Genomic DNA, 25,677 nt, shown 5'->3' on the forward strand with positions numbered 1-25,677 from the left:
ATCTCCCCCATAGTAGAACAGTTTACCTATTGGTCAGCTAGTCGTTCTGTGGGAGAAGGAAATAGCCTATTCCAAACAGACTCTGGGACAGTTGTGGGACGACAGATCCCCAATTCATACAACCGATAGTCCTCGGCTACATACAAATATATATCTTAAAAGCAATGAGTCTGATGTAATAGATCAGAATGTTTAACTTAATGTTTTCTTCCCAGTAGGCTACGTGAGGTGGTTCGTCCCATAATGCACTTAGTGGTAAAACACTTCTTCTCCCGGACAGTTTTATTCATCGCTTTTCCTTTTTTTAAATCGTCCGAAAGCCAGCTATAACCAGCTAACAGAAACCCCGGTGTTGTGTGTGTGTGTGTGTGTGTGTGTGTGTGAGCAAGAGCCAGCAAGTGTGTTTTGACACGTCTCTGGCCCTCAGTAACTCAGTGTGTTTTCTCTGTTGTGTATGTCCTGTGTGTTAGTTTTCCTACGACAAGGAGCAGGAGGTCAATGTGTCCTTCCACATCAAAGACAGAGACTCAGAGAAGAAGATTGACAGCACTCTGACTGGTGAGTCTGGAGTTGATGCAGTGCTGCTGTTCAATGCACTGTTCAAACAGCTGTCTGAATACAACCAGGATTATTCTGCTCAAACTGTTGATCCATTTCAACTCTTTCACCCTAATGGACCTGCGTTGGATAACCCGAGTATTGGACATGTTTAATATTCAGCCATTATTATTATTATTTCATCAGTTTTGGGGACAAAGGTCAAGCTTATTTGAATAAGATATGAATCCTGTACAGACTGGTGGGTTATTGGTGTGGAGTTGTTGTTTGATCTCTTACCCCTCCTCTCAAACCCCCCTCCCCCCGCTCCTCTCCCCTCCCTCTCTCCCCTCCTCCTCTCTCCCATTCTACCCTCTCCTCTCACTCTATCCTCCACCTCTCCCCTCCACCTCTCCCCCTCCTCCTCTCTCCCATTCTACCCTCTCCTCTCACTCCTCTCACTCTATCCTCCACCTCTCCCCTCTACCTCTCCCCCTCCTCCTCTCTCCCATTCTACCCTCTCCTCTCACTCCTCTCACTCTATCGTCCTCCTCTCCCCCTCCCTCTCTCCCCCTCCTCCTCTCTCCCATTCTACCCTCTCACTCCTCTCACTCTATCCTCCACCTCTCCCCTCCACCTCTCCTCCTCTCTCCCATTCTACCCTCTCACTCTATCCTCCTCCTCTCCCCCTCCACCTCTCCCCCTCCTCTCTCCCATTCTACCCTCTCCTCTCACTCCTCTCACTCTATCCTCCACCTCTCCCCCTCCTCTCTCCCATTCTACCCTCTCCTCTCACTCCTCTCACTCTATCCTCCACCTCTCCCCCTCCTCTCTCCCATTCTACCCTCTCCTCTCACTCCTCTCACTCTATCCTCCACCTCTCCCCCTCCCTCTCTCCCCCTCCTCCTCTCTCCCATTCTACCCTCTCCTCTCACTCCTCACTCTATCCTCCTCCTCTCCACCTCCACCTCTCCCCCTCCTCTCTCCCATTCTACCCTCCTCTCACTCCTCTCACTCTATCCTCCTCCTCTCCCCCTCCCTCCCTCTCTCCCCATCCTCTCTCCCATTCTACCCTCTCCTCTCACTCCTCTCGCTCTATCCTCCTCCTCTCTCCTATTCTACCCTCTCCTCTCACTCTATCCTCCACCTCTCCCTCTCCTCTTCTCTACCTACTCTACCTGCCCCTCCTCTTCTCTCTTTCCTTCCCCCCCCTCTCCTCTTCATCTCTTAGTGGTGCTGTATAACTGTTCTCTGGGTCGTGAGGACTGCAGCCTGTGTAAGAACGCCGACCCCAAATACAACTGTGTGTGGTGTGCCAACATGAGGTCCTGTGTGTACAGAAAATTGTGCAGGTCCCAGGAACCAGCGCAGTGCCCCAACCCCAAGATCACTGACGTGAGAACAGTCTCTCTCTCTGATTATCACTAGAGGTGTTCTCCTCTGCCTGGTCTGTATGGTCTGGTGCACTCTTCCTTCCTGTCTTCTTCCCTTTAGCTGTCACTGTCGTACTCTTCTCTTACACATGCTGTCTCCTCAACTTTCTCTCTCCCCTCCCCCCTCCTCCCCCCTCTTCCCCCCTGTCCTCTCTCTCTCTCTCTCCTCTCTCTCTCTCCTCTCTCTCTCTCCTCTCTCTCTCTCCTCCCCCCTTTCTCTCCTCTCTCTCCCCCCTCCCTCTACTCTCTCCCCACCTCCTCTTTACCCCCCTCTCCCCTATCTCTTTCTCCTCTCTTCTTTCTCCCCTCTCGTTCTCTCTCCTCTCTCTCTCTCTCTCTCTCCCATCCACAGTCTAATGATTATACTGAACACACTGAACTACTACTGTAACGACCGTTCACTACTATATACACACTGATAAACCTCTACTGTAAAGACTGTTCACTACTATATACACACTGATGAACTACTACTGTAACGACCGTTCACTACTATATACACACTGATAAACCTCTACTGTAAAGACTGTTCACTACTATATACACACTGATGAACTACTACTGTAACGACCGTTCACTACTATATACACACTGAACTCCTACTGTAACGACCGTTCACTACTATATACACACTGTACTACTGTAACGACCGTTCACTACTATATACACACTGAACTACTACTGTAACGACTGTTCACTACTATATACACACTGATAAACCTCTACTGTAAAGACTGTTCACTACTATATACACACTGAACTACTACTGTAACGACCGTTCACTACTATATACACACTGATGAACTACTACTGTAATGACTGTTCACTACTATATACACACTGAACTACTACTATAACGACCGTTCACTACTATATACACACTGGACTACTACTGTAATGACTGTTCACTACTATATACACACTGACCTACTACTGTTACGACCGTTCACTACAATATACACACTGAACTACTACTGTAACGACAGTTCACTACAATATACACACTTATCTACTAATGTAACGACAGTTCACTACAATATACACACTGAACTACTACTGTAATGACTGTTCACTACTATATACACACTGAACTACTCATGTAATGACCGTTCACTACTATATACACACTGAACTACTACTGTAATGACCGTTCACTGCTATATACACACTGAACTACTACTGTAATGACCGTTCACTACTATATACACACTGAACTACTACTGTTATGACCGTTCACTACTATATACACACTGATGAACTACTACTGTAACGACCGTTCACTACTATATACACACTGAACTACTACTGTAACGACCGTTCACTACTATATACACACTGATGAACTACTACTGTAACGACCGTTCACTACTATATACACACTGAACTACTACTGTAATGACCGTTCACTACTATATACACACTGAACTACTACTGTAACGACCGTTCACTACTATATACACACTGAACTACTACTGTTATGACCGTTCACTACTATATACACACTGATGAACTACTACTGTAACGACCGTTCACTACTATATACACACTGAACTACTACTGTAACGACTGTTCACTACTATATACACACTGAACTACTACTGTAACGACCGTTCACTACTATATACACACTGACCTACTACTGTAACGACCGTTCACTACTATATACACACTGAACTACTACTGTAACGACCGTTGACTACTATATACACACTGATGAACTACTACTGTAACGACTGCTCACTACTATATACACACTGAACTACTACTGTAACGACCGTTCACTACTATATACACACTGAACTACTACTGTAATGACCGTTCACTGCTATATACTCACTGAACTACTACTGTAACGACCGTTCACTACTATATACACACTGAACTACTACTGTTATGACCGTTCACTACTATATACACACTGATGAACTACTACTGTAACGACCGTTCACTACTATATACACACTGATGAACTACTACTGTAACGACCGTTCACTACTATATACACACTGAACTACTACTGTAATGACTGTTCACTACTATATACACACTGAACTACTACTGTAATAACCGTTCACTACTATATACACACTGATGAACTACTACTGTAACGACCATTCACTACTATATACACACTGATGAACTACTACGTTAAAGACTGTTCACTACTATATACACACTGAACTACTACTGTAACGACCGTTCACTACTATATACACACTGAACTACTACTGTAACGACTGTTCACTACTATATACACACTGAACTACTACTGTAATGACTGTTCACTACTATATACACACTGAACTACTCATGTAATGACCGTTCACTACTATATACACACTGAACTACTACTGTAACGACTGTTCGTTACTATATACACACTGAACTACTCATGTAATGACCGTTCACTACTATATACACACTGATGAACTACTACTGTAATGATCGTTCACTACTATATACACACTGAACTACTACTGTAACGACCGTTCACTACTATATACACACTGATAAACTACTACTGTAATGACCGTTCACTACTATATACACACTGAATAACCTCTACTGTAATGACCGTTCACTACTATATACACACTGATGAACTACTACTGTAACGACCGTTCACTGCTATATACACACTGATGAACTACTACTGTAACGACCGTTCACTGCTATATACACACTAAACTACTACTTTAAAGACCGTTCACTACTATATACACACTGATGAACTACTACTGTAACGACCGTTCACTGCTATATACACACTGATGAACTACTACTGTAACGACCGTTCACTGCTATATACACACTAAACTACTACTTTAAAGACCGTTCACTACTATATACACACTGAACTACTACTGTAACGACCGTTCACTACTATATACACACTGATGAACTACTACTGTAACGACCGTTCACTACTATATACACACTGAACTACTACTGTAATGACCGTTCACTACTATATACACACTGAACTACTACTGTAACGACCGTTCACTACTATATACACACTGAACTACTACTGTTATGACCGTTCACTACTATATACACACTGATGAACTACTACTGTAACGACCGTTCACTACTATATACACACTGAACTACTACTGTAACGACTGTTCACTACTATATACACACTGAACTACTACTGTAACGACCGTTCACTACTATATACACACTGACCTACTACTGTAATGACCGTTCACTGCTATATACTCACTGAACTACTACTGTAACGACCGTTCACTACTATATACACACTGAACTACTACTGTTATGACCGTTCACTACTATATACACACTGATGAACTACTACTGTAACGACCGTTCACTACTATATACACACTGATGAACTACTACTGTAACGACCGTTCACTACTATATACACACTGAACTACTACTGTAATGACTGTTCACTACTATATACACACTGAACTACTACTGTAATAACCGTTCACTACTATATACACACTGATGAACTACTACTGTAACGACCATTCACTACTATATACACACTGATGAACTACTACGTTAAAGACTGTTCACTACTATATACACACTGAACTACTACTGTAACGACCGTTCACTACTATATACACACTGAACTACTACTGTAACGACTGTTCACTACTATATACACACTGAACTACTACTGTAATGACTGTTCACTACTATATACACACTGAACTACTCATGTAATGACCGTTCACTACTATATACACACTGAACTACTACTGTAACGACTGTTCGTTACTATATACACACTGAACTACTCATGTAATGACCGTTCACTACTATATACACACTGATGAACTACTACTGTAATGATCGTTCACTACTATATACACACTGAACTACTACTGTAACGACCGTTCACTACTATATACACACTGATAAACTACTACTGTAATGACCGTTCACTACTATATACACACTGAATAACCTCTACTGTAATGACCGTTCACTACTATATACACACTGATGAACTACTACTGTAACGACCGTTCACTACTATATACACACTGATGAACTACTACTGTAACGACCGTTCACTGCTATATACACACTGATGAACTACTACTGTAACGACCGTTCACTGCTATATACACACTAAACTACTACTTTAAAGACCGTTCACTACTATATACACACTGATGAACTACTACTGTAACGACCGTTCACTGCTATATACACACTGATGAACTACTACTGTAACGACCGTTCACTGCTATATACACACTAAACTACTACTTTAAAGACCGTTCACTACTATATACACACTGATGAACTACTACTGTAACGACCGTTCACTGCTATATACACACTAAACTACTACTTTAAAGACCGTTCACTACTATATACACACTGATGGCACTGACCTTGATATTCTATATTAATCTACCATACTCATCTAAATCATCCCTTCTCTCTCTAATCCCCAGATCATCCCTCGTTTCGGGCCTCTGAAAGGCGGGATAGTTGTGACCATTAAAGGGTCTAACCTGGGCATAAAGGAGGAGGACATTAAGAAGGTGACGGTGGCTGGAGTGGACTGTGTTCACCAGGGGGACAGATACTCTGTCTCCACCAGGTATAGTGATAGTGGGGGGGCAGAGTCACATCCCTGTAATCACGGCCGGTCCGCTCATTAGGCTGGATTAGGCGTCTGCCTAAAATATATTTTGATTATCACTTTTTTTGGTTACTACATGATTCCATATGTGTTATTTCATAGTTTTGATGTCTTCACTATAATTCTACAATGTAGAATAAAGAAAAAGCCTTGAGTGAGTACAGTAGGTGTGTCCAAACTATTGACTGCTACTGTACGTCTTTTCAACTTTAATTCACAACCGAAAATGAACCTGATTTAAACGTCTAGGAAATACTTATTTTAGATGTCTTTTCAACATAATTTTGCTTACTGGGACTATTCTAGGTTTGTGAAGGGGGGTGGCATTTCTTTGGTCTCGCCAGAACGGCAAGGACCGGCCCTGCGTGTAAATGTACTTTTATGTCCAGCGAGTAACATATTTCATTAAACACAACATTTCGATGTACAGTATGTCTGCTTGTGTTTGTGTGTGTGTGTGTGGTGGAGAAACCTGGCCTTTGTCTTACCCCAGCTGTTCTGTGTCTTCTCCAGTGTTGTGTGTGAGATCGGTCCGGTCCGGCCTCCTGCTTCACTGGACCCCCCAGGGCCCATCATCCAGGGGGTAGTGGAGGTAGAGGTGGATGAGGGCAGGACAGGACGTTCAGAGGTCCTCTTCACCTATAGGGTACGTTTCATACAGTCACAGGGCCATTCTTTACCCCAACATGAATCCTAACTGTTGTAAGAGTCGGCCCCACACTGTGCAGGAGTGATCTGAGGTTTCATTCTGTACATGGCTCTTAGTGTGGTTAAAGCTCTGCTCAGTGCTCATACAGCCACTATGTTAGTCTCTCTCTGCTGGTTTTACATCTCCACGTTCATCAATCTACTTAGTTCTTAGAAGATGCTCTTAGAATTCAGAATAGCATCTGTTGAAAGGAAACAGTGGAAGAGAGTATATGCATTTAATCAAAAACATCTATACTGGGAGCCTATTTTACTTTATGGTAAATATCTACACTCATTTATTTTGGGGTTCATATTTTCTTGTTTGTTTGTTTCTTCCAAAATAACAATGTCCCCATGAGAATGTACTGAGCTTGATAAGCTATTTTGATTTATTATAGATTTGATCAAAGCTTCAGATTTTCTAGGGAACATAACATTCTTTTGCTCTCTCTCACTCGCTCTCGTTTGCTCTCATTTTCTCTCTTGCTTTCGTTTCGCTGTCTCGCTCTTGTTCGCTGTCTCGCTCTCGTTTCGCTGTCTCGCTCTCGTTCGCTGTCTCGCTCTCGTTCGCTGTCTCGCTCTCGTTCGCTGTCTCGCTCTCGTTCGCTGTCTCGCTCTCGTTCGCTGTCTCGCTCTCGTTCGCTCTCGTTGCGCTGTCTCGCTCTCGTTCGCTGTCTCGCTCTGCGTTCGCTGTCTCGCTCTGGTTCGCTGTCTCGCTCTCGGTTCGCTGTCTCGCTTCGCTGTCTCGCTCTCGTTCGCTGTCTGTTCCTGTCTCGCTCTCGCTCGCTGTCTCGCTCGCTGTCTCGCTCTTCGCTCTCGCTTTCGCTGTCTCTCGCTCTCGCTTCGCTGTCTCTCTCTCTCTTTCTCTCTCGTCTCTCTCTCGCTCTCTCGCTTCTCTCGCTCTCTCTCTCTTCTCTCTCTCGCTCTCTCTCTCTCTCTCTCTCTCTCTCTCTCTCTCTCTCTCTCTCTCTCTCTCTCTCTCTCTCTCTCGCTCTCGCTCTCGCTCTGCTGTTTTAAGTTTGTCTGCTCCAGATCTGGCTGTCTACTCCCAGTATTTTCTCAGCAAACAGTACTAAGTGGTGTTCAGTAGCTGTGTTGTGGTGATAAAGTACTAAGTGGTGTTCAGTAACTGTGTTGTGGTGATAAAGTACTAAGTGATGTTCAGTAACTGTGGTGATAAAGTACTAAGTGGTGTTCAGTAGCTGTGTTGTGATGATAAAGTACTAAGTGGTGTTCAGTAGCTGTGTTGTGATGATAAAGTACTAAGTGGTGTTCAGTAGCTGTGTTGTGATGATAAAGTACTAAGTTGTGTTCAGTAGCTGTGTTGTGATGATAAAGTACTAAGTGGTGTTCAGTAGCTGTGTTGTGATGATAAAGTACTAAGTTGTGTTCAGTAGCTGTGTTGTGGTGATAAAGTACTAAGTTGTGTTCAGTAGCTGGGCTGCTGCTGTTGTGATGATAAACCAGTAAATGTGAATGGGATGTGACATGAGGTCTAACTGGTGGTCCCAATGGGCTCTGGGTTGTTAGACAATGGGCTCTGGGTTGTTAGACAATGGGCTCTGGGTTGTTAGCGCATGGGCTCTGAGTTGTTAGACAATGGGCTCTGGGTTGTTAGAGCATGGGCTCTGGGTTGTTAGAGCATGGGCTCTGGGCTGTTAGAGCATGGGCTCTGGGCTGTTAGAGCATGGGCTCTGGGCTGTTAGAGCATGGGCTCTGGGCTGTTAGAGCATGGGCTCTGGGCTGTTAGAGCATGGGCTCTGGGCTGTTAGAGCATGGGCTCTGGGCTGTTAAGAGCATGGGCTCTGGGCTGTTAAGACTTTGGGCTCTGGGCTGTTAACCTCTCTAGGGTCGGCGGGACAAAATCGTCCCACCTACTCAACAGCCAGTTGAATCCCGTGGCGCGTTATTCAAATACCTTAGAAATGCTATTACTTCAATTTCTCAAACATATGACTATTTTACACCATTTTAAAGACAAGACTCTCGTTAATCTAACCACACTGTCCGATTTCAAAAAGGCTTTACAACGAAAGCAAAACATTAGATTATGTCAGCAGAGTACCCAGCCAGGAATAATCAGACACCCATTTTTCAAGCTAGCATATAATGTCACAAAAACCCAGAAGACAGCTAAATGCAGCACTAACCTTTGATGATCTTCATCAGATGACAACCCTAGGACATTATGTTATACAATACATGCATGTTTTGTTCAATCAAGTTCATATTTATATCAAAAACCAGCTTTTTACATTAGCATGTGACGTTCAGAACTAGCATACCCCCCGCAAACTTCCGGTGAATTTACTAAATTACTCACGATAAACGTTCACAAAAAACATAACAATTATTTTAAGAATTATAGATGCAGAACTCCTCTATGCACTCGCTATGTCCGATTTTAAAATAGCTTTTCGGTGAAAGCACATTTTGCAATATTCTCAGAAGATAGCCCGGCATAACAGGGCTAGCTATTTAGACACCCACCAAGTTTAGCACTCACCAAAATCAGATTTACTATAAGAAAAATGTTATTACCTTTGCTGTCTTCGTCAGAATGCACTCCCAGGACTTCTACTTCAATAACAAATGTTGGTTTGGTTCAAAATAATCCATAGTTATGTTCAAATATCCTCTGTTTTGTTCGTGACACTATCCGAATGGTAAAGAAGGGTGACGCGCACGACGCATTTCGAGACAAAAAATTTCTAAATATTCCATTACCGTACTTCGAAGCATGTCAACCGCTGTTTAAAATCCATTTTTATGCCATTTTTCTCGTAAAAAAGCGATAATATTCCGACCGGGAAAGCGTGTTTAGGTTCAAAGACGAAAGAAAATAAAAACATGGGGTCATCTCGTGCACGCGCCTCAGCCCATTGTCCTCTGATAGAGCACTTTCCAAAAGCGCTAATGTTTTTCAGCCAGTGGCTGGAATTACATCATTCAGCTTTTTCCCGCCTTCTGAGAGCCTATGGGAGCCGTAGGAAGTGTCACGTTACAGCAAAGATCCTCAGTCTTCAATAAAAAGAGTCAAGAAGCTCAAGGAATGGTCAGAGAGGGCACTTCCTGTACAGAATCTTCTCAGGTTTTTGCCTGCCATATGAGTTATGTTATACTCACAGACACCATTCAAACAGTTTTAGAAACTTTAGGGTGTTTTCTATCCAAAGCCAATAATTATATGCATATTCTAGTTTCTGGGCAGTAGTAATAACCAGATTAAATCGGGTACGTTTTTTATCCGGCCGTGTAAATACTGCCCCCTACCCCCAACAGATTAAGACTGTGGGCTCTGGGCTGGTGTTTGTAACACCCGAGTTTATTGTCATGGGACACATGCAGTATATAGTACAGTACATGTATACACAGTGTGTTAAACTGTAAAACACTTTGGATGAAAGCATCTGATAAATAACAATACAGTATGTTAAAGGTCAGGACAAGAGTTTTTCCTTGTCAGGTCATGCAGTCAGGAAAACCTCCAGGACCTAAGTATGTTACCTTATCACTGATGTCTCATCTCTTATCCCCTCCAGGACCCCATCCCTGAGAAAGTTTCCCCCTCTACGGGCCCTGCGGCCGGGGGAACAGTCATCACCATCTCTGGGAAACACCTGGATACGGCAAACAAGGATGATGTCATTGTCACCGTGGGTGGAACGCCCTGTGAAGTGTAAGGATGATCACACTTGAGTCTTCCAACCCCTGCAGTTTGCTGTCTGGACAAGTTGCCTAAGTCATGTCCTATTCAATTGTTCTCTCAAGGCTGACCTCTAAAATATATTAGCCATAGGGTAATTGTGTTTGACTTGTTGTTCTTTTGAGATTACCATCTCTCCCCTCAACACTACGACCCCTGTTTGACCTGTCCCATAATGCTCTCTGTCCCTGTTTCTCCCTCAGGTTGTCGTTTGGCAGTGAGATCACCTGTGAGACAGGTGTATACAAGGGACAAAAGGTTCCATCGGAGACCCTGAGTGTCTCAATGAGGTATGGGAAGAGCACCACCAAGGACGTCCCTGGCTCCTTCCAGTACTCTGAGAACCCCAAACTCACTGACTACAGCCCCAAGACCAGCTTCGTATGGTGAGTAGAATCCAGGAACAATGTTCCAGAGAGGGTTGAAATTAAAGCACCTCTTTTCTTTAAACAAAGCTTGGGTTGAATGCAAATCAGTTTGAAGCGGATAATGAAATGACAGTTTCTTATTGGACACATTCAGGTAGTGTCTCCCTCTTTCAAAACATTTCAAAAGGTTTCTCCTGTTTTGTGCTTCCTAACATGACCCTGATATATGGTGTCGTCGTCCAGTGTTTCAGTGGAGGCAGGAGCATTACATTTGTCATTTAGCAGATGTTCTTATCCAGAGCCACATAGTTAGTGCAGTCATCTTAAGATGGCTAGGTGGGACAACCACATATCAGTCATAGTACTGGAAATACATGTTTCCTCTGTCTATACCTTCACAGTCCAAGCTAGTTAGAGAGAAAAGAGTCAAGTGCGAGTGTTGGTTCACAAAACATGTTTTCAGAAGACGGGCAGGGACTCTGTTGTCCTAGCTTCAGGAGGAAGACGGCCAGGGACTCTGTTGTCCTAGCTTCAGGAGGAAGACGGGCAGGTACTCTGTTGTCCTAGCTTCAGGAGGAAGACAGGCAGGTACTCTGTTGTCCTAGCTTCAGGAGGAAGACGGGCAGGTACTCTGTTGTCCTAGCTTCAGGAGGAAGACGGGCAGGTACTCTGTTGTCCTAGCTTCAGGAGGAAGACGGGCAGGTACTCTGTTGTCCTAGCTTCAGGAGGAAGACGGGCAGGTACTCTGTTGTCCTAGCTTCAGGAGGAAGACGGGCAGGTACTCTGTTGTTCTAGCTTCAGGAGGAAGACGGGCAGGGACTCTGTTGTCCTAGCTTCAGGAGGAAGACGGGCAGGTACTCTGTTGTTCTAGCTTCAGGAGGAAGACGGGCAGGTACTCTGTTGTCCTAGCTTCAGGAGGAAGACGGGCAGGTACTCTGTTGTCCTAGCTTCAGGAGGAAGCTGGTTCCATCATTGGGGTGCCAGGACAGAGTAGAGCTTGGACTGGGCTGAGCGGGAGCTGCCCTCCCATAGGGGTGGGAGAGCCAAGAGACCTGAGGTGGCAGAATGGAGTGTTGGGATGTAGGGTTTGAACATAGCCTGAAGGTAGGGAGGGACAGTTCCTCTTGCTGTTCCGTAGGTAAGTATCATGGCATTATAGTGGATTCAAGCTTTGACTGGAAGCCAGTGGAGTGTGCGGAGGAGCAGGGACATGGGAAAAGTTAGGAAGGTTGAACATCAGGGGGGCTGCAGCGTTCTGCTGAGTTGCACAGGTTTGATGGCACAAGCGGGGAGCCCAGCCAACAGAGAGTTGCAGTAGAGTTGTGTTTTATTGAGAGCTGACGTGTGTGTTGTCTGGTGTTTCAGTGGAGGCAGGAGGATCGTGTGTGTGGGCAGTGGTTTTGACCTCGTCCAGAGAGCCTCCATGAAGGTGCTGCCCTCTGCTGATGACTTCTCTCAGTCCCCTCCCATTGAGGTTAGTGCACACTACTCACTACTTACACAATATGTTATCATTCTAGAGTCCACTCCTATTATACAATACACCTGTTATCATTCTAGAGTCCACTACTATTATACAATACATGTTATCATTCTAGAGTCCACTCCTATTATACACTACACCTAATGTTATCATTCTAGAGTCCACTACTATTATACAATACATGTTATCATTCTAGAGTCCACTCCTATTATACAATACACCTGTTATCATTCTAGAGTCCACTACTATTATACAATACATGTTATCATTCTAGAGTCCACTCCTATTATACAATACACCTGTTATCATTCTAGAGTCCACTACTATTATACAATACATGTTATCATTCTAGAGTCCACCACTATTATACACTACATCTAATGTTATCATTCTAGAGTCCACTCCTATTATACACTACATGTCATCATTCTAGAGTCCACTCCTATTATACAATACACCTGTTATCATTCTAGAGTCCACTACTATTATACAATACATGTTATCATTCTAGAGTCCACTACTATTATACACTACATCTAATGTTATCATTCTAGAGTCCACTACTATTATACAATACACCTGTTATCATTCTAGAGTCCACTCCTATTATACACTACACCTAATGTTATCATTCTAGAGTCCACTACTATTATACACTACATGTCATCATTCTAGAGTCCACTTCTATTATACAATACACGTTATCATTCTAGAGTCCACTCCTATTATACAATGCATGTTATCATTCTAGAGTCCACTCTTATTATACAATACACTACATGTTATCATTCTAGAGTCCACTAATATTATACAATACACACTACTCACACAATACACCTAATGTTATCAATACACATTTACATTTCTTTACATTTTAGTCATTTAGCAGACGCTCTTATCCAGAGAGACTTACAGTAGTGAATGCATACATTTCATACATTTAAAAAAATAGATATTTTATTTATTTATTATATTTTTATTTAATTTTTATTTATTTTCGTACTGGTCCCCCGTGGGAATCGAACCCAAAACCCTGGCGTTGCAAACACCATGCTCTACCAACTGAGCCACACGGGACCTACACACTACTCACACAATACACTACATGTTATCATTCTAGAGTCCACTACTATTATACAATACACTACATGTTATCATTCTAGAGTCCACTCCTATTATACAATACATGTTATCATTCTAGAGTCCACTCCTATTATACAATACACTACATGTTATCATTCTAGAGTCCACTACTATTATACAATACATGTTATCATTCTAGAGTCCACTCCTATTATACAATACACTACATGTTATCATTCTAGAGTCCACTACTATTATACAATACACTACATGTTATCATTCTAGAGTCCACTACTATTATACAATACATGTTATCATTCTAGAGTCCACTCCTATTATACAATACACTACATGTTATCATTCTAGAGTCCACTCCTATTATACAATACATGTTATCATTCTAGAGTCCACCACTATTATACAATACATGTTATCATTCTAGAGTCCACTACTATTATACAATACATGTTATCATTCTAGAGTCCACTCCTATTATACAATACACTACATGTTATCATTCTAGAGTCCACTCCTATTATACAATACATGTTATCATTCTAGAGTCCACTACTATTATACAATACATGTTATCATTCTAGAGTCCACTACTATTATACAATACATGTTATCATTCTAGAGTCCACTACTATTATACAATACACTACATGTTATCATTCTAGACTCCACTACTATTATACAATACACTACATGTTATCATTCTAGAGTCCACTACTATTATACAATACATGTTATCATTCTAGAGTCCACTCCCATTGAGGTTAGTAGACCATTCCACAAGTTGTCTGTTTCCTGCCAGTAGTGTATTCGAATCCCTCTAGTGTCCTTTACTGTTGCTGTGGTATTATCCATGGCAGGTAGCTAGCATGTCCTAGTGTACAGTACTGTTGCTGTTGTATTATCCATGGCAGGTAGCTAGCATGTCCTAGTGTACAGTACTGTTGCTGTTGTATTATCCATGGCAGGTAGCTAGCATGTCCTAGTGTACAGTACTGTTGCTGTGGTATTATCCATGGCAGGTAGCTAGCATGTCCTAGTGTACAGTACTGTTGCTGTTGTATTATCCATGGCAGGTAGCTAGCATGTCCTAGTGTACAGTACTGTTGCTGTGGTATTATCCATGGCAGGTAGCTAGCATGTCCTAGTGTACAGTACTGTTGCTGTGGTATTATCCATGGCAGGTAGCTAGCATGTCCTAGTGTACAGTACTGTTGCTGCGGTATTACCCATGGCAGGTAGCTAGCATGTCCTAGTGTACAGTACTGTTGCTGTGGTATTATCCATGGCAGGTAGGTAGCATGTCCTGGTGTACAGTACTGTTGCTGCGGTATTATCCATGGCAGGTACCTAGTATGTCAACAGTGACTCAGTGAGTTTTATGTTTTTGTCTATGACTACAGACTTCTCTGTGAGACTAAACAGACTCCTGCCAGGAATGAAATTCAATGAAATATTTTAATCTCTCTCCTCTTCTCTCTCTTCTCCTCTCTTTTCTCTCTCTCTCTGCCCCCCTCTCCAGTTTATCCAGTATGCCGTACATAAGAACGACACTGTGCTGCTGTTTGACAGTCCAGCGGTGAACAGGTCCTCTGAGACCCAGTCCTTTAGGACCTTCCTCCAGCTAGACAAAGTGGAAGAGGAACTGAAGACCTTTGTCTACCACCCCGACCCGTTCTTCAATGAACTGACCAAGAACATCATCACTGAAACCATCATCATCGTCACGGTAAAGAACAGTAACACTACTCTTATGGGGTTGTGTTGTCATGGTTACGGTTTATGAATTTTTTGGTTATTTCTGGTAATACTCGCTTATCGTTTTCCGTGGGCCATTGTGGCTTAAATGTTATTCTGCTTCGGACTCCCGAGTGGCACAGTGGTCTAAGGCACTACATCGCAGTGCTAGCTGTGCCACTAGAGATTCTGGGTTCGAGTCCAGGCTCTGTCGCAGCTGGCCGCGACCGGGAGACCCATGGGCGGTGCACAATTAGCCCAGTGTGCGTCCGGGGTTAGGGGAGGGTTTGGCCGGCAGAGATGTCCTTGTCCCATCGTGCACTAGCGACTCCTGTGGCTGGCCGGGTGCAGTGCACGCTGACATGTTCACCAGGTGTACGGTGTTTCCTCCGACACATTGGTGCGGCTGGCTTCCGGGTTAAGTGGGCATTGTGTCAAGAAGCAGTGCGGCTTGGTTGGGTTGTGTTTCGGAGGACGCACGGCTCTCGACCTTCGCCTCTCCCGAGTCCGTACGGGAGTTGCAGCGATGAGACAAGACTGTAACTACCAATTGGATACCACGGAATTGGGGAGAAAAAGGGGTAACAAACAAACAAACCAAAAAATGTATTCTGCTTTGTGACTATGATGTCCCCCCGCAGAGAAAAGACAATTATAGTGCATTGATATTGAGGTAATCATATCTGCTATTACAGATGATTGCATGTCCCTGCAGTCCAGAGGTTAACAGCCAGCCACCTCTCTCTTTCTCCCCAGGGTCGTGGTTTCAGCAAGGCCATGACAGCTGAAGAAGCCCAGGCGTTCGTAGGAGATGCGTCCTGTAAGGTGACCATTCTGCAGGATGACAAGCTGTTCCTGGAAGCTCCGTCCACCCAGCCCAGAGCCCGCTCCAAACGCCAGCGCAGAGACACCAGCTCCGACCCTTTGGACCTAACGGTGACAACACTGGCCTTCTGTCTAAACCCAAGGCATAGAGAGAGAGAGGCTTCAGGCATTAGCACTGGACAAGCTGATGTCTCTCTGGCTCTCAACATGTATTTCAGATAGAAATGTACTGGAACACTAGCACCTATCTAAATCAGGGGTGTCCAAACTTTATCCAATGTCCTGTGTTGCAGGTGTGTTACTGCAGTCAAAGCAGTAACACACCTGATTCAACCATACAATAATCCTAGTCTTCTGACTGAGACCACTCAGTCCTGACAGAGACATATCAGTATCAACACCTTGATGTATATCTGGCTCTCCACAATTATACACGTCGTGTAGCTAATTAGCTTTCTTCTATTTGCCTTTAACTGACTTGAACTCTCTCTTTCTGTACATCTCTCTCTCTCTCTCTCTCTCTCTCTCTCTCTCTCTCTCTCTCTCTCTCTCTCTCTCTCCCTCACATCTCTTTCCCTTGCTGTCTATATCTCTCTCTCACATCTCTTTCCCTTGCTGTCTATATCTCTCTCTCCCTAACAGATAAAGTTTGGTAATGGTGAGTGGGTGGTGGGCTCAGTGAACTATGAGAGGAAGTATGAGGTTCCTTTGGCTATCATCATCCCAGCTGTCATCGTCCCTATGCTACTGTTCATAGCTGTGTCCGTCTACTGCTACAGGTACACAACTACACTTCCCATCAAGCACCACTCATGTAGTTCTGATGGGTGAATTGTTTTTACTTCACCCGGTGAAATGGGTGTCTGGAGTTTACACTCTAGGACCAATGAAATAATCTCAAATGTGCAAACTACAGATTCACATAGTGGAACAGTTCTGGAATCTAATAGACTGTTCCTATGTGTTAGTAGTCTAATGGACTGTTCCTATGTGTTAGTAGTCTAATGGACTGTTCCTATGTGTTAGTAGTCTAATGGACTGTTCCTGTGTGTTAGTAGTCTAATGGCCTGTTCCTGTGTGTTAGTAGTCTAATGGACTGTTCCTGTGTGTTAGTAGTCTAATGGACTGTTCCTGTGTGTTAGTAGTCTAATGGCCTGTTCCTGTGTGTTAGTAGTCTAATGGACTGTTCCTGTGTGTTAGTAGTCTAATGGCCTGTTCCTGTGTGTTAGTAGTCTAATGGACTGTTCCTGTGTGTTAGTAGTCTAATGGACTGTTCCTGTGTGTTAGTAGTCTAATGGCCTGTTCCTGTGTGTTAGTAGTCTAATGGACTGTTCCTGTGTGTTAGTAGTCTAATGGACTGTTCCTGTGTGTTAGTAGTCTAATGGCCTGTTCCTGTGTGTTAGTAGTCTAATGGACTGTTCCTGTGTGTTAGTAGTCTAATGGCCTGTTCCTGTGTGTTAGTAGTCTAATGGACTGTTCCTATGTGTTAGTAGTCTAATGGACTGTTCCTGTGTGTTAGTAGTCTAATGGACTGTTCCTATGTGTTAGTAGTCTAATGGACTGTTCCTATGTGTTAGTAGTCTAATGGACTGTTCCTACGTGTTAGTAGTCTAATGGACTGTTCCTACGTGTTAATGTCTGTAGTCTAATGGACTGTTCCTACGTGTTAATGTCTGTAGTCTAATGGACTGTTCCTGTGTGTTAGTAGTCTAATGGACTGTTCCTGTGTGTTAGTAGTCTAATGGACTGTTCCTGTGTGTTAGTAGTCTAATGGACTGTTCCTGTGTGTTAGTAGTCTAATGGACTGTTCCTGTGTGTTAGTAGTCTAATGGACTGTTCCTGTGTGTTAGTAGTCTAATGGACTGTTCCTGTGTGTTAGTAGTCTAATGGCCTGTTCCTGTGTGTTAGTAGTCTAATGGACTGTTCCTGTGTGTTAGTAGTCTAATGGACTGTTCCTGTGTGTTAGTAGTCTAATGGACTGTTCCTGTGTGTTAGTAGTCTAATGGACTGTTCCTGTGTGTTAGTAGTCTAATGGACTGTTCCTGTGTGTTAGTAGTCTAATGGACTGTTCCTGTGTGTTAGTAGTCTAATGGACTGTTCCTGTGTGTTAGTAGTCTAATGGACTGTTCCTGTGTGTTAGTAGTCTAATGGACTGTTCCTGTGTGTTAGTAGTCTAATGGACTGTTCCTGTGTGTTAGTAGTCTAATGGACTGTTCCTGTGTGTTAGTAGTCTAATGGACTGTTCCTGTGTGTTAGTAGTCTAATGGACTGTTCCTGTGTGTTAGTAGTCTAATGGACTGTTCCTGTGTGTTAGTAGTCTAATGGACTGTTCCTATGTGTTAGTAGTCTAATGGACTGTTCCTGTGTGTTAGTAGTCTAATGGACTGTTCCTGTGTGTTAGTAGTCTAATGGACTGTTCCTATGTGTTAGTAGTCTAATGGACTGTTCCTGTGTGTTAGTAGTCTAATGGACTGTTCCTATGTGTTAGTAGTCTAATGGCCTGTTCCTGTGTGTTAGTAGTCTAATGGACTGTTCCTGTGTGTTAGTAGTCTAATGGACTGTTCCTGTGTGTTAGTAGTCTAATGGACTGTTCCTATGTGTTAGTAGTCTAATGGACTGTTCCTATGTGTTAGTAGTCTAATGGACTGTTCCTGTGTGTTAGTAGTCTAATGGCCTGTTCCTGTGTGTTAGTTGTCTAATGGACTGTTCCTATGTGTTAGTAGTCTAATGGACTGTTCCTGTGTGTTAGTAGTCTAATGGACTGTTCCTACGTGTTAATGTCTGTAGTCTAATGGACTGTTCCTATGTGTTAGTAGTCTAATGGACTGTTCCTGTGTGTTAGTAGTCTAATGGACTGTTCCTGTGTGTTAGTAGTCTAATGGCCTGTTCCTGTGTGTTAGTAGTCTAATGGACTGTTCCTGTGTGTTAGTAGTCTAATGGACTGTTCCTGTGTGTTAGTAGTCTAATGGCCTGTTCCTGTGTGTTAGTAGTCTAATGGACTGTTCCTGTGTGTTAGTAGTCTAATGGACTGTTCCTGTGTGTTAGTAGTCTAATGGACTGTTCCTGTGTGTTAGTAGTCTAATGGACTGTTCCTGTGTGTTAGTAGTCTAATGGACTGTTCCTGTGTGTTAGTAGTCTAATGGACTGTTCCTGTGTGTTAGTAGTCTAATGGACTGTTCCTGTGTGTTAGTAGTCTAATGGACTGTTCCTGTGTGTTAGTAGTCTAATGGACTGTTCCTGTGTGTTAGTAGTCTAATGGACTGTTCCTGTGTGTTAGTAGTCTAATGGACTGTTCCTGTGTGTTAGTAGTCTAATGGACTGTTCCTACGTGTTAGTAGTCTAATGGACTGTTCCTATGTGTTAGTAGTCTAATGGACTGTTCCTGTGTGTTAGTAGTCTAATGGACTGTTCCTATGTGTTAGTTGTCTAATGGACTGTTCCTATGTGTTAGTAGTCTAATGGACTGTTCCTGTGTGTTAGTAGTCTAATGGCCTGTTCCTGTGTGTTAGTAGTCTAATGGACTGTTCCTGTGTGTATATGACAGGAGGAAGAGCCAGCAGGCAGAGAGAGAGTATGAGAAAGTGAAACACCAGTTGGAGAATCTGGAGGAGAGCGTGAGAGACCGCTGCAAGAAGGAATTCACAGGTATGTTCACACACCATACACTGCTATAACATTACATACACTATCACACACTACACACTGCTTTTAACATTACACACACTATCACACACACTATCACACACCATACACTGCTATAACATTACATACACTATCACACACACTATCACACACCATACACTGCTATAACATTCACACACACACACTATCACACACCACACACTGCTATAACATTACACACACTATCACACACCACACACTGCTATAACATTACACACACTATCACACACACACTGCTATAACATTACACACACACTATCACACACCACACACACAGCTATAACATTACACACTATCACAATACACACACACACACACTATCACACACCATACACTGCTATAACATTACACACACTATCACACACCACACACACAGCTATAACATTACACACACACTATCACACACCACACACACAGCTATAACATTACACACACACACTATCACAATACACACACACACACACTATCACACACCATACACTGCTATAACATTACACACACTATCACACACCATACACTGCTATAACATTACACACACACTATCACAATACACACACACACACACACACACACACACACACTATCACACACCATACACTGCTATAACATTTCACACACCACACACACTATCACACACCACACACTGCTATAACATTACACACACTATCACACACCATACACACAGCTATAACATTACACACACTATCACACACCATACACTGCTATAACATTACACACACTATCACACACCACACACACAGCTATAACATTACACACACACTATCACACACCACACACACAGCTATAACATTACACACACACACTATCACAATACACACACACACACACTATCACACACCATACACTGCTATAACATTACACACACTATCACACACCATACACTGCTATAACATTACACACACACTATCACAATACACACACACACACTATCACACACCATACACTGCTATAACATTACACACACTATCACACACCACACACACTGCTATAACATTACACACACTATCACACACCACACACACTGCTATAACATTACACACACTATCACACACCACACACACTGCTATAACATTACACACGCACTATCAAATCAAATGTTATTAGTCACATGCGCCGAATACAACAGGTGTTGATCTTACAGTGAAATTCTTACTTACAAGCCCCTAACCAACAATGCAGTTTAAAAAATAAGAATAAGAATTAAAAGTAACAAATAATTAAAGAACCGCAGTAAAATAACAATAGTGAGACTATATACAGGGGTACCAGTACAGAGTCAATGTGCAGGGCACCGGTTAGTCAAGGTAATATGTACATGTAGGTAGAGTTATTAAAGTGACTATGCATAGATAATATCAGAGAGTAGCAGCCTGTGTAAATGCAAATAGTCTGGGTAGCCATTTGATTAGCTGTTCAGGAGTGTTATGGCTTTGGGGTAGCAGTTTGTTTAGAAGCCTCTTGGACCTTGACTTGGTGCTCCGGTAGCCGCTTGCCGTGTGGTAGCAGAAAGAACAGTCTAGAACAGTCACACCACATACACTGCTGTAACATTACACACACACGCCTGGCTCCCGAGTGGCGCAGCGGTCTAAAGCACTGCATCTCAGTGCTAGAGGGGTCACTACAGACACCCTGGTTCGATTCCAGGCTGTATCCCAACCGGCCGTGATTGGGAGTCCCATAGGGCGGAGCACAATTGGCCCAGCGTCGTCAGGGTTTGGCCGGTGTAGGCAGTCATTGTAAATAAGAATTTGTTCTTAACTGACTTACCTAGTTAAATAAAGGTTACATGAAAAAATAATTTAAAAACACACCACATCCACTGCTATAACATTACACATCTTGTTGTTTGGGTTCTCCTAGGAGCTAGTCTTGTTGTTGTGTCCTGGTTCTCCTAGGAGCTAGTCTTGTTGTTGTTGTTGTGTTCTGGTTCTCCTAGGAGCTAGTCTTGTTGTTGTGTTCTGGTTCTCCTAGGAGCTAGTCTTGTTGTTGTGTTCTGGTTCTCCTAGGAGCTAGTCTTGTTGTTGTGTTCTGGTTCTCCTAGGAGCTAGTCTTGTTGTTGTGTTCTGGTTCTCCTAGGAGCTAGTCTTGTGTTCTGGTTCTCCTAGGAGCTAGTCTTGTTGTTGTGTCCTGGTTCTCCTAGGAGCTAGTCTTGTTGTTGTGTCCTGGTTCTCCTAGGAGCTAGTCTTGTTGTTGTGTTCTGGTTCTCCTAGGAGCTAGTCTTGTGTCCTGGTTCTCCTAGGAGCTAGTCTTGTTGTTGTGTCCTGGTTCTCCTAGGAGCTAGTCTTGTTGTTGTGTCCTGGTTCTCCTAGGAGCTAGTCTTGTTGTTGTTGTTCTGGTTCTCCTAGGAGCTAGTCTTGTTGTTGTGTTCTGGTTCTCCTAGGAGCTAGTCTTGTTGTTGTGTCCTGGTTCTCCTAGGAGCTAGTCTTGTTGTTGTGTCCTGGTTCTCCTAGGAGCTAGTCTTGTTGTTGTGTTCTGGTTCTCCTAGGAGCTAGTCTTGTTGTTGTGTTCTGGTTCTCCTAGGAGCTAGTCTTGTTGTTGTGTTCGGGTTCTCCTAGGAGCTAGTCTTGTTGTTGTGTTCGGGTTCTCCTAGGAGCTAGTCTTGTTGTTGTGTTCGGGTTCTCCTAGGAGCTAGTCTTGTTGTTGTGTCCTGGTTCTCCTAGGAGCTAGTCTTGTTGTTGTGTTCTGGTTCTCCTAGGAGCTAGTCTTGTTGTTGTGTCCTGGTTCTCCTAGGAGCTAGTCTTGTGTTCTGGTTCTCCTAGGAGCTAGTCTTGTGTCCTGGTTCTCCTAGGAGCTAGTCTTGTTGTTGTGTCCTGGTTCTCCTAGGAGCTAGTCTTGTTGTTGTGTCCTGGTTCTCCTAGGAGCTAGTCTTGTTGTTGTGTTCTGGTTCTCCTAGGAGCTAGTCTTGTGTCCTGGTTCTCCTAGGAGCTAGTCTTGTTGTTGTGTCCTGGTTCTCCTAGGAGCTAGTCTTGTTGTTGTGTCCTGGTTCTCCTAGGAGCTAGTCTTGTTGTTGTGTCCTGGTTCTCCTAGGAGCTAGTCTTGTTGTTGTGTCCTGGTTCTCCTAGGAGCTAGTCTTGTTGTTGTGTCCTGGTTCTCCTAGGAGCTAGTCTTGTTGTTCTGGTTCTCCTAGGAGCTAGTCTTGTTGTTGTGTCCTGGTTCTCCTAGGAGCTAGTCTTGTTGTTGTGTCCTGGTTCACCTAGGAGCTAGTCTTGTTGTTGTGTTCTGGTTCTCCTAGGAGCTAGTCTTGTTGTTGTGTTCTGGTTCTCCTAGGAGCTAGTCTTGTTGTTGTGTTCTGGTTCTCCTAGGAGCTAGTCTTGTTGTTGTGTCCTGGTTCTCCTAGGAGCTAGTCTTGTTGTTGTGTTCTGGTTCTCCTAGGAGCTAGTCTTGTTGTTGTGTTCTGGTTCTCCTAGGAGCTAGTCTTGTTGTTGTGTTCTGGTTCTCCTAGGAGCTAGTCTTGTTGTTGTGTCCTGGTTCTCCTAGGAGCTAGTCTTGTTGTTGTGTCCTGGTTCTCCTAGGAGCTAGTCTTGTTGTTGTGTCCTGGTTCTCCTAGGAGCTAGTCTTGTTGTTGTGTCCTGGTTCTCCTAGGAGCTAGTCTTGTTGTTGTGTCCTGGTTCTCCTAGGAGCTAGTCTTGTTGTTGTGTTCTGGTTCTCCTAGGAGCTAATCTTGTGATCTGGTTCACCTAGGAGCTAGTCTTGTGTCCCGGTTCTCCTAGGAGCTAGTCTTGTTGTTGTTGTTCTGGTTCTCCTAGGAGCTAGTCTTGTTGTTGTTCTGGTTCTCCTAGGAGCTAGTCTTGTGTTCTGGTTCTCCTAGGAGCTAGTCTTGTGTTCTGGTTCTCCTAGGAGCTAGTCTTGTTGTTGTGTTCTGGTTCTCCTAGGAGCTAGTCTTGTTGTTGTGTTCTGGTTCTCCTAGGAGCTAGTCTTGTGTTCTGGTTCACCTAGGAGCTAGTCTTGTGTCCTGGTTCTCCTAGGAGCTAGTCTTGTTGTTGTTGTTCTGGTTCTCCTAGGAGCTAGTCTTGTTGTTGTTGTTGTTCTGGTTCTCCTAGGAGCTAGTCTTGTTGTTCTGGTTCTCCTAGGAGCTAGTCTTGTGTTCTGGTTCTCCTAGGAGCTAGTCTTGTGTTCTGGTTCTCCTAGGAGCTAGTCTTGTTGTTGTTGTTCTGGTTCTCCTAGGAGCTAGTCTTGTTGTTGTGTCCTGGTTCTCCTAGGCGCTAGTCTTGTTGTTGTGTCCTGGTTCTCCTAGGAGCTAGTCTTGTTGTTGTGTCCTGGTTCTCCTAGGAGCTAGTCTTGTTGTTGTGTCCTGGTTCTCCTAGGAGCTAGTCTTGTTGTTGTGTTCTGGTTCTCCTAGGAGCTAGTCTTGTTGTTCTGGTTCTCCTAGGAGCTAGTCTTGTGTTCTGGTTCTCCTAGGAGCTAGTCTTGTTGTTGTGTCCTGGTTCTCCTAGGAGCTAGTCTTGTTGTTGTGTCCTGGTTCTCCTTGGAGCTAGTCTTGTGTTCTGGTTCTCCTAGGAGCTAGTCTTGTTGTTGTTGTTCTGGTTCTCCTAGGAGCTAGTCTTGTTGTTGTGTTCTGGTTCTCCTAGGAGCTAGTCTTGTTGTTGTGTTCTGGTTCTCCTAGGAGCTAGTCTTGTTGTTCTGGTTCTCCTAGGAGCTAGTCTTGTGTTCTGGTTCTCCTAGGAGCTAGTCTTGTGTTCTGGTTCTCCTAGGAGCTAGTCTTGTTGTTGTGTTCTGGTTCTCCTAGGAGCTAGTCTTGTTGTTGTGTCCGTGTTCTCCTAGGAGCTAGTCTTGTTGTTGTTGTCCTGGTTCTCCTAGGAGCTAGTCTTGTTGTTGTGTCCTGGTTCTCCTAGGAGCTAGTCTTGTTGTTGTGTCCTGGTTCTCCTAGGAGCTAGTCTTGTTGTTGTTGTGTCCTGGTTCTCCTAGGAGCTAGTCTTGTTGTTGTTCTGTCCTGGTTCTCCTAGGAGCTAGTCTTGTTGTTGTTGTTGTGTCCTGGTTCTCCTAGGAGCTAGTCTTGTTGTTGTTGTGTCCTGGTTCTCCTAGGAGCTAGTCTTGTTGTTGTTGTGTCCTGGTTCTCCTAGGAGCTAGTCTTGTTGTTGTTGTGTCCTGGTTCTCCTAGGAGCTAGTCTTGTTGTTGTTGTGTCCTGGTTCTCCTAGGAGCTAGTCTTGTTGTTGTTGTTCTGGTTCTCCTAGGAGCTAGTCTTGTTGTTGTTGTTCTGGTTCTCCTAGGAGCTAGTCTTGTTGTTGTGTTGTGGTTCTCCTAGGAGCTAGTCTTGTTGTTGTTGTTCTGGTTCTCCTAGGAGCTAGTCTTGTTGTTGTGTTCTGGTTCTCCTAGGAGCTAGTCTTGTTGTTGTGTTTTGGTTCTCCTAGGAGCTAGTCTTGTTGTTGTTGTTCTGGTTCTCCTTGGAGCTAGTCTTGTTGTTGTTGTTCTGGTTCTCCTAGGAGCTAGTCTTGTTGTTGTTGTTCTGGTTCTC

At 43.6% G+C, this 25,677-nt stretch overlaps 1 protein-coding gene across 1 annotated transcript in view; it reads left to right on the plus strand.

The window, feature by feature from the left end:
• LOC106576598 (plexin-B2) overlaps positions 1 to 25,677 on the plus strand; it is a 198,623-nt gene that overhangs the window by 147,821 nt on the left and 25,125 nt on the right. The window contains exons 15-25 of the mRNA XM_045722352.1: positions 471 to 558; positions 1,769 to 1,932; positions 6,422 to 6,570; positions 7,126 to 7,258; positions 10,845 to 10,981; positions 11,212 to 11,394; positions 12,742 to 12,850; positions 15,480 to 15,686; positions 16,451 to 16,630; positions 17,162 to 17,298; positions 20,064 to 20,164. Coding sequence (XP_045578308.1) covers positions 471 to 558; positions 1,769 to 1,932; positions 6,422 to 6,570; positions 7,126 to 7,258; positions 10,845 to 10,981; positions 11,212 to 11,394; positions 12,742 to 12,850; positions 15,480 to 15,686; positions 16,451 to 16,630; positions 17,162 to 17,298; positions 20,064 to 20,164 — 1,588 coding nt within the window. The remainder of the gene's footprint in view (positions 1 to 470; positions 559 to 1,768; positions 1,933 to 6,421; positions 6,571 to 7,125; positions 7,259 to 10,844; positions 10,982 to 11,211; positions 11,395 to 12,741; positions 12,851 to 15,479; positions 15,687 to 16,450; positions 16,631 to 17,161; positions 17,299 to 20,063; positions 20,165 to 25,677) is intronic.

Source organism: Salmo salar, chromosome ssa07 (genome assembly GCF_905237065.1).
Source record: "Salmo salar chromosome ssa07, Ssal_v3.1, whole genome shotgun sequence".
Lineage (NCBI taxonomy): Eukaryota > Metazoa > Chordata > Actinopteri > Salmoniformes > Salmonidae > Salmo > Salmo salar.